This window comes from Pelophylax lessonae, assembly GCF_965119305.1.
Source record: "Pelophylax lessonae genome assembly, chromosome: 6".
Taxonomy (NCBI): domain Eukaryota; kingdom Metazoa; phylum Chordata; class Amphibia; order Anura; family Ranidae; genus Pelophylax; species Pelophylax lessonae.
The window spans coordinates 51996027-52006260 of NC_138773.1; the positions used below are offsets into that span (position 1 = coordinate 51996027).

Here is a 10234-nt window from a genome sequence, read left to right on the forward strand (position 1 = left end):
GTCATGCTCCATGCTACAGCCCAACGATCAGTCATGCTCCATGCTACAGCCCAACGATCAGTCATGCTCCATGCTACAGCCCAACGATCAGTCATGCTCCATGCTACAGCCCAACGATCAGTCATGCTCCATGCTACAGCCCAACGATCAGTCATGCTCCATGCTACAGCCCAACGATCAGTCATGCTCCATGCTACAGCCCAACGATCAGTCATGCTCCATGCTACAGCCCAATGATCAGTCATGCTCCATGCTACAGCCCAAGGAGCAGAGTCACTCCATATTTGTAACCCAAAGATCAGAACCACTCCATACTACAGCTTAATAAAAGTTATACTCCAGACCACTGGCCAATGACAGTCATGTCATTTTGCCCATCATAGTGACGGCTGGGCTGACAGTACTACAAGATTCCTTATGTGAGCGCCGTTCAGTCTTGGAAGGATGCCACCTCCTACCACTACCACTGCTGGAGAAAGAAGAGGAAACTGCCATGACATCACCAGACCAGACTGCAGGAAAAAAAGTTGTAGTTTTTTTTTTACTTTTTTAGGTGGGGTGGTAAGCCACCTGGAGTTCCCAATCACCCCCCCCCTCCCCTCTAATAAGCAGTGCTCAATAGCTAAGCAGCCAATCACCATGCAGTGGGGAAATGTGCACCATTCAGGCTCAACCATTGAAAACTTTACACAGAACCCAGGGTACTTGGTTAGCAGATTGGGATGGTGGGGGGAAGTGATGATTGGCAAGTAAATTCTATTAAACTAGTGTTCTGGGATTTACATAACTAATCTTAAAGCTACTCCATCCCCCTCTTCTATATACTGACTACCCTGTGGGGAAAAAGCTTTGTATACCTACCTATTTTCGGAACGCCCTGGTCACATGATTAGCTCCTGTGTCAGCTGCAGGGGAGAGCTCAAAAAACCAATGGCCATAGTAAGCCTATGGGTGATGTTGCCGTTCAGGCATTACCAGCCACTGTCAAGCGCTCTCTCCCCTCCCTTGCAGCTACCGCTGCCTGACACAGGGGAGAGAACATGACCAGACCAGAGCAGCTTGAAAATAGGTAAGTATACTTTTATATTTTCCTACACAGGTTAGTTAGTATAGGCCTGGAGTCTTCAAATGATGGCCCTCCAGTTGTTCAGAAACTACAATACCCATCATGCCTAGTCATGTCTGTGAATGTCAGAGTTTTACAATGCCTCATGGGACGTGTAGTCTTGTAACAGCTGGAGGGCCGTAGTTTGAAAATCCCTGGTATAGGCGATAGGAGGGGGGAGTGGGGCAGGTATACTCGCTAGATATATTCTGAAATTCGATTTTAAAGTGCAGCTCAACCCAAAAAAGGAAGTTCCCCTTTAAGGACACGCCCCCACTCCTATTGAAGGATTGGCACTTTTGAGGAGCAGGGAGTAGATGGCGGGGAAAGGGGTACCCAATATTGACAGATGCTTTAGGTCCGACCACCTAAGCGATTGGAAGTTCTCCCCCCTGCAGTCTGCTGGGACATGTGACCAGAAGACTGGGAGACCATTCACAATGCGCAGCACTGATCCCGCATGCACAGCGGGCACTTCATTTTTCTCACCAGAGACTGGATCTCCTCTCTGGAACTTCTAGAAAATCAAACCTGTTCCTGTTCAGAATGCGGGCAAAGTACAGATTCACCTAAAGAAGTTAAAACAACATGACTAAACTGTGCAAACCATTTTAGTGTGTTTGCTCTGATTTAAAGAATGTACTTATGCCCTTTCTTATCCTCCACGTCTTGCCCTGCAAATGCAAACTTTGGAGGAGACGGCTAATTTTTAGGTTGAATCAGACAAACCTCACACAGGACATTGAACAGCCAGCTTTTCACAAATGTGTAGTAAACAGGAATATAAATGAATGTTTTTATCTATAACTGCTTCATCGTCTTTTGTTTATTGAATAATTCATAATAAAAATAGGTATGACCTGTACTAATGCTGGCCATACACGTATAGATTTTCGTCCGGAAATTTTCGTTTCAAGAAAATTCGTTTGATTTTCTAATCGTTAGTGGGGTTAAATCGATGTCCTTTTTCGACTGCAGCGACGGGAAAATTCGTAGGGGCAGAAGGGAAAACTTTTCTCGATCAACGAATTTTCGGGCAGTGTATGTGGTAATCGTTCAGAAATTACATTCATTTTAAAATTAAATGTTAAAAGCAAAAGACAATTTTCGAACGACATTTGCCTATTCAAAGAATGTTCAAAGAATATTCCCGTCCAAAAATCTATACGTGTATGGCTAGCATAAGACTCTGCAAGCGCTTTTCAGAGATTATCACTAGCAGTATAAGTGGCCATATAACACCTCACCCATAACCAACTCAGAGATAAACTATCAGAATCAAGCCTAATTATTAAACCCATAGCATTTTTTTTTAGCTTAAAGCGGTAGTATCCCGCTTTTTGACACTTTTACCTACAGGTAGGTCTATAATAAGGCTTACCTGTAGGTACAATTAATATCTCCTAAACCGGCACGGTTTAGGAGATATTTGCAGTGCATGCAGCCGCTCACGCGAGCGGTGCATGTGCTCTGAAGGTCCGGGGGGACCTTCAGTTTTGCTTGCCGGAAAATCACTCCCGCATGCATGCGCGGGAGTGACGTCATCGCGGCTCCGGCCAATCACAGCGCAGGAGCCACCGAACTCGGAAGAGACGGCGAGGGATCATGGCAGCGCCCGCAGTGATGTCCAGGGGTCCGTGTCGGGGCTTCGTTCTAAGGTAAGTAATACATAATGAGCTAGTATGCGATGCATAATATAAAAATTCTAAGCTATTCACAAAAATGATTACACCTTTCAATGCTGTTGGCATTCCTAGGCTACAAGGCTGTGTATTTCTATTAATACACACAGTGTAGGGAGACCACTCCAGTCCCTGCATGCAGGGTTGGATCCACAAGCTTAAGGACCCTTTAAAACTGGTGCCTCTGTGAAGCAGAATCCGCTTGCTCAGCAGGGGGTCTCTCTGCGTATCAGGAGGACAGGTCCGCGTCCGCTCCGCTATGCAGAGCAGACACGGACACAGTCCAACTCTCCTCTATGGGGCAATCGGATGGAGACGGACCAAGTGTGTGTTTCCAACTGATGCCATCTAATCCGCCAGATGGATGGGGAATAGGACCACCATCCTTCTGTTTTGGGGGACGGGATGGGATGGCAGCATGTCCGCTGACATCCATTGCTCCATAGAAGAGATCAGAGGGTCAGATCAGGTCTGCCTGAAAAACTGGCAGGCGGATCTGATTGCCCGTGTGAAAGGGACCTAAAGTGATTATAAAGGATAACATTTATTTTACGAAAAATAACGAACATGTCATACTTACCTGCTACTAATACTCATGAGTGCTGACTCCTGAACCAGCTCTGTGTGTCCTCCCCTCCGCTCCCTCCTCACTGGCTGTCAATGACTGAAACAGGAGACAATGGCTCCTGCTGCTGTGCCTGAGCCAATGAGGAGGGAGAGAGCTTAGAGAGCCTCTGCTCTAGTGCACTGCAATGGATCGAGATCGGGCTCAGGTAAGTATTTAGGGAATGCTGGGGGGGGGGGAATGGTTGCAGAAGTTTTTTTTTACCTTAACCACTTGCCTACTGGGAACGTTCACCCCTTCCTGCCCAGGCCAATTTTCAGCTTTTCACGCTTTGAATGACAATTGCAAGGGTAATGCAACACTGTACCCATACGAAATTTTGCTAATTTTTTTCTTTTGGTGATATTTATTCACCACTGGGTTATTTTTGCTAAACAAACAAAAAAAAAAAAAGAAAGTTTTTTGTAGTTTCGGTTATAAAATTTTGTAGATATGTAATTTTTCTCCTTCACTGATGGTCACTGATAAGGCGGCACTGATTGGTGGCTGCACTGATAATTAGGACACTGATGATCAGTGCCCTGATTATAAAGTGAAGATGTCTCCTGTGTGGATCGCCGCTTATTGGCTCTCCTCAGGCACTGTCAGAGTGAGGAGGGTATGTCCAATAACCATATAATCCTGCTTACATTGTTATCAGCTGTGATTGGACACAGAGGGTCACATGGTAAAGAGCCGCTGTGATTTGCGCTTTACCTTTATCTGTGATCAGCTGTGTCTGAAGGACCCAGCGATCACAGATCACTTCTGATGCACGCCGGAAGCAGGATCACAGGACTTCATATGGCGTCGCCCAAGCAATGTGCAACCGCGCTGTAGCCGTCACTCAGCTATAGCGCAGTCATCAAGAGGTTAATGCAGAGAATGCATTAAAGGAGAAGTCTAGCTAAAGATTTTTTGGCTGTACTTTTCTTATAGATCACAGGAGTGCAGTTCATTCTGCACTCCTATGTCCCACTCAGCTGGTCAAAGCTTAAAGCCCGATGTACCGATTGTCGGCTGTAAATATTCGGCCAATGTCCGATCGGCCGATCGTCGGCTTGTTAGTATGATGCTTCCGACAACCGACTGCGACTTTTCGGCCGAACAAAATCTGGTGTGCAGACTATAACATTTTTGTAGGCCAACAAAGAACGGCTGATTGTTCGTCAGTCAGTACAGATTTCGGCCGACAAAAGTCAGATGAGCAAGACTGGGCATGCTCAGAGAAGAAAAAACACACGGAAAGATAACCATCACATGACATCACTTCTGCAGTCGGCTGTTGGCCGACAAAATTAGTGTGCAGTCTTTAGCACTTTTCAACCAACACGACAGCACCGGACAAAAGAAGGCCGAACGATCGGCCGACAATCGGTGCATGTGTACGGGACTTTACCTAAGCCGATCTCGGTCCAGAGCTGTGCACGACAGCAGATGCTGCTCTCTCTGTGATCAGCTATTACTGGGCAAAGCTGGTGTCCAATCAGCTGTGACTGGACACAGCTGATATGATGTTATATTCAGGGATCAGTGGGAGCCACTGCAGTCAATCAAATTCAGTGACAAGGGAGCGGGGCCGAGCCATAGTATGCGTGTCACTAGACGCACACAGTACAGCTCGGGATCGAGCCCGCATGAGTAACCCAACAACAAGCAGCTTGCTAGGGGGGTATTCTAAAGGGGGAGGGGGGGGCTAGGAGGACTGGCAGAGGATCCCTGAAGAGGAGGATCAGGGCTGCTCTGTGCAAAACCATTGTACAGAACAGGTAAGTATAACGTGTTTGTTATTTTAAGAAAATATAAATTGAATCTTCAATATCACTAACAATAGACTATGGATGTGCAATGTATGATGGCACTGCCACTGGTAGTCTCCACCTCAGTCTCCTGTGACTGGGTAATGACGCAGGGGTGTAAGAGTTGTAACCCATAAGGCCCCTTTCACACAGGCGGATGCCCCATAGGGATGCATGGGGGGACCGTTCAGATCTGCCAAAAAACTGACAGGCAGATCTGAACGGTCCCCCCATGCATCCCTATGGGGCATCGGATGTCAGTGGAGACATGTCTGCTGACATCCAATCCGATCTGTCAAATCTGGACGGATGGAAACCCTATTTTCCATCCGTCCAGATTATATATGGTCCGTTCCCATCCGATTCCCCTATAGAGATGTATGGGGCTCTGACAGCTGTGTCTCCGCACACACAGCGCGGAGAACAGCTGTCATTCTCCTGCTCAGCGGGGGATCGGCGGATCGATCCCCCGCTGAGATAAACGGAGTCCGTCCGACAGACGGATAGTGTGAAAGGGGCCTAACAGGAAATGCCTGAACAATGATCTTCATGGCAGGATCACCAGGTGTTATTTTAATGAGCACTGCAGGTATAAAAAGACTGAAAACAAGTTAAAGCTTATTATATGAGATCTTAGATATTGGGTTTGATACCCAAGTGGAGGCAGCAAAAAAAAAAAACTGATGACGATTTCTGCAACCTCGGTTTGGAAGATTGCTAAATACTGGATTGTCAAACTATAAGATCTATTGTGAAACTGCACACAAAGGCCTCAAAAAAAGCTCCACTGTACACAATCGGGATCTGTGATTTGCTGCAAAAGGAAGTAGAACTGTCCTGCCGGACACCAGAATAAACCTCACACGCAATACTGGGAAACGACTTGGGCAATCTGTGGCAATCCACAGCAGTCAACCTAAAAGTCCCACCAATTTCTGCAAACTCCTAACGAGCTTTTGGCTTTGCTGGGACCTGTAGTGGCTCCGCTGCCAAAACGGCCAGGCGTTGATTACCTCTTGGCTGCGGAGCCTAACGGGAAACAGATGGCAGATTTTCACGTTTTGAGTCCTGCTTTAAAGATAATAAACAGATTTGTTATATAAAACCCTTGGTCTGCGGGGAGCAATGAGTGCCTGGCAAAGAGCAAGACAACCCATTGAGGAGAAAACATCAACAGATAAAGCCGGTAACATCTGCACAGACCAGGGGGTAGGAATTGCTGAAATATTTCAGAAGAAGCTCTGGAAATTGTTATTGGACTCTGCAGACAAAGTTGCACATTTGTAGCAAAATCAGTTTATATAGAAAAGTTGGTGAAATGTAAAAGATACATAATAGTATAAAATATATTATAATAATGTATTTCCTTCTTACAGGCCGGTCATGTCTTCAAAGTGAGATCTGCGTTTCAGAAGGTACATCCTATTTTCTCAGCTGTCAAGCTCTTTATTGGCTTATCTCTTCCCTTACAGTAACCCAGATGTACGGACTCTTCATTATCACCGCTGAACCCGGCACCTTGCTACATCTACCGTTACATTGTGACATCCCCGCACTTCACCCAATCACCTGCCTGCTGGAGGAGAATATTGCTGATATGGTCTTGATAGTGTATCTGTTCACTGCTTTGGTAAACATTGGAGGTCTCCTCCCCCCCCCCCCTGCAGAACAATCCATTCACATAATACTACTACTACTAGATTATGAAGATTGCAGAGATAAGTACACGGGTCTATGGGGTAGGTGGTTGCAGCATGAAATTAGACTTTGAGGAGTAGGATGGTAGATGAGATCTGATTGAACATTGTCCTAAAGATTCCAGAATAACTGGCCCTGCGAGGTTTAATGCCTTCTGACACTCCCTGATGATCATCCTGGGGGGGGGGGGGGGGGGTAAGACTGGTGGTTGGGGGATCTGTACAATCAGGCTGATGTGACCCTACGTTTACCGCTCTATAAACGCCAGTGATTGTCCTTAGGAGAGTTCCCATATGCCCAACTCTCATCTTATCTCTATGGCTTAAACTGGATACACACTAGAGCTGCACGATTCTGGCCAAAATGAGAATCACGATTTTTTAGCTTGGAATAAAGATCACGATTCTCTCACGATTCTCTGTGTAACAAAAAAAATTGGGATAACTTTACTGTTACGTTTTTTTTTATTCATTAAAGTTTATTTGCGTTTGAAAGACTGCTGCGCAAATACAGTGTGACATAAAATATTACAACAATCGCCATTTTATTCTGTAGGGTCTCTGCTAAAAAAATATATAAAATGTTTGGGGGTTCTAAGTACTTTTCTAGCAAAAAAAAATGATTTTAAACTTGCAAGCAACAAGTGTAATAAAAAGGTCTAGTCTTTAAGAGGTTAAACTTCCTTTCTCCCTGGCAGAGGGAAGGAAAAGATACAATGTAATCATTTTGTTTATAGTTACTGGGAGTTTTCCACAGCTGTTTTCTCTGCTCCCTCAGCTATGCAAAGAATCGAGAATATGTCAGGTTTAGATCGTCAGGGGGGGTGAATCGAGATCGCGATTTTCATACGATTAATCGTGCAGCTCTAATACACACTATACAATTTTCTTTAGATTTTTTCCTTCAGACTTACCATAATATGAGGTCAGACCTAAACACTTTCAATTTGTATGCAACCAGGCAGGACCCTGCACTACAAAGTTGAAGGCAAATCTACCAACAAAAGTTGTATAGTGTGTATCCAGCTTTAATGGCCGGGGTTGATCTGCTTGTGAATGGCAGTGTCCATCATTGGGGGAGATTTACTAAACACTGGAGAACGCAGAATCTGGTGCAGCTGTGCATGGCAACCAATCAGCTTCTTTGGCTTGTTTAATTAAGCTTAAACTATGAAACCTGGAAGCTGATTGGTTTCCATGCAGAGCTGCACAAGAATTTGCACTCTCCAGTTTTAGTACATTTCCCCCATGTCACTGAATGGCTCACAATGAGCAGACAGATTAGATGAGGATTGATGATTGTAATCTGTGTGTTGTCACCAATCACCACCACATCTCATCAGTCCTCCATGCGGTCTCTCTCTGGTCCTGTTCATGTGTCTTCTATCAACTCACATCTCTGATATACCCTGACTGGGCTGGGCTCTGTAGTGCGGTCACCTGTCTGTAGTCTGTTCTCTGTGTAGTACTGCATCACCAAGTCAATAGGAGTGTGGTCAGTGCTGGGGTCAGCCTATGAGGGGCTCCCAGTCATGAGGTGTCACCCTATGAGATGGCTCCCAGTCACGGTGTCACCCTATGAGGGGCTCCCAGTCACGGTGTCACCCTATGAGGGGCTCCCAGTCACGGTGTCACCCTATGAGGGGCTCCCAGTCACGGTGTCACCCTATGAGGGGCTCCCAGTCACGGTGTCACCCTATGAGATGGCTCCCAGTCACGGTGTCACCCTATGAGATGGCTCCCAGTCATGAGGTGTCACCCTATGAGATGGCTCCCAGTCACGGTGTCACCCTATGAGGGGCTCCCAGTCATGAGGTGTCACCCTATGAGGGGCTCCCAGTCATGAGGTGTCACCCTATGAGGGGCTCCCAGTCATGAGGTGTCACCCTATGAGGGGCTCCCAGTCATGAGGTGTCACCCTATGAGGGGCTCCCAGTCATGAGGTGTCACCCTATGAGGGGCTCCCAGTCATATGGTGTCACCCTATGAGGGGCTCCCAGTCACGGTGTCACCCTATGAGGGGCTCTCAGTCATGGTGTCACCCTATGAGGGGCTCTCAGTCATGGTGTCACCCTATGAGGGGCTCTCAGTCATGGTGTCACCCTATGAGGGGGCTCCCAGTCATGGTGTCACACTATGAGGGGCTCCCAGTCACGGTGTCACACTATGAGGGGCTCCCAGTCACGGTGTCACACTATGAGGGGCTCCCAGTCACGGTGTCACCCTATGAGGGGCTCCCAGTCATGATGTCACCCTATGAGGGGCTCCCAGTCATGATGTCACCCTATGAGGGGCTCCCAGTCATAGTGTCACCCTATGAGGGGCTCCCAGTCATGGTGTCACCCTATGAGGGGCTCCCAGTCATAGTGTCACCCTATGAGGGGCTCTCAGTCATGGTGTCACCCTATGAGGGGCTCCCAGTCACGGTGTCACCCTATGAGGGGCTCCCAGTCACGGTGTCACCCTATGAGGGGCTCTCAGTCACGGCGTCACCCTATGAGGGGCTCCCAGTCATGGTGTCACCCTAGGGGCTCTCAGTCATGGTGTCACCCTATGAGGGGCTCCCAGTCATAGTGTCACCCTATGAGGGGCTCTCAGTCATGGTGTCACCCTATGAGGGGCTCCCAGTCACGGTGTCACCCTATGAGGGGCTCCCAGTCACGGTGTCACCCTATGAGGGGCTCCCAGTCACGGTGTCACCCTATGAGGGGCTCCCAGTCACGGTGTCACCCTATGAGGGGCTCCCAGTCACGGTGTCACCCTATGAGGGGCTCCTAGTCACGGTGTCACCCTATGAGGGGCTCCCAGTCATGGTGTCACCCTAGGGGCTCTCAGTCATGGTGTCACCCTATGAGGGGCTCTCACCCGTCTCGGGGTCCCGGCTCCGTTGAGTAGCGGGGTCCTCTCGGCGGCTCCCCCCTCCTCCTCAGGCCGGCCGGACCAGGACTCTCGGGTGGCCACGTTGGCCATGTCTCTCCCGCTGGGTCTCCGCCGGTCAGTGTTTGGGCACGTGACACCCTCAGCTCTCACAGATTCCACTTGAATCACGTGACCAACCGGCTACGGACCGCCCCTGAGACCACACAGGGAAGTGAACCCCCCGCTGCATGCCGGGAGATGTAGTCCTAGCGGCAGAGTCTGGGTGTAGCCACTTGATCGCTGCTTCTCCGCTCTGCACGTGCGGCTGTTACCTATAGCAACTTCTCAGGGTTTCCACTCCTATTGGCTGGAAGTAATAGAAGGAGGGATGTGATTGGTTGCTGTTGACAATTCTTGTATATTACATGTATGTGTGTGAGTGCCTCCTGACCTCTGACCCCAGGATAACCCTGACCACCTGTCTCTGA

At 48.0% G+C, this 10234-nt stretch overlaps 1 protein-coding gene across 1 annotated transcript in view; it reads right to left on the reverse strand.

Annotated features, from left to right (window-relative positions):
* CLCN7 (chloride voltage-gated channel 7) overlaps positions 1-9953 on the reverse strand; it is a 101808-nt gene extending 91855 nt beyond the window's left edge. The window contains exon 1 of the mRNA XM_082260006.1: positions 9753-9953. Within this exon, the coding sequence (XP_082116132.1) occupies positions 9753-9857 (105 nt within the window). The 5' untranslated portion in view covers positions 9858-9953. The remainder of the gene's footprint in view (positions 1-9752) is intronic.
* Positions 9954-10234: the final 281 nt, after the last annotated feature.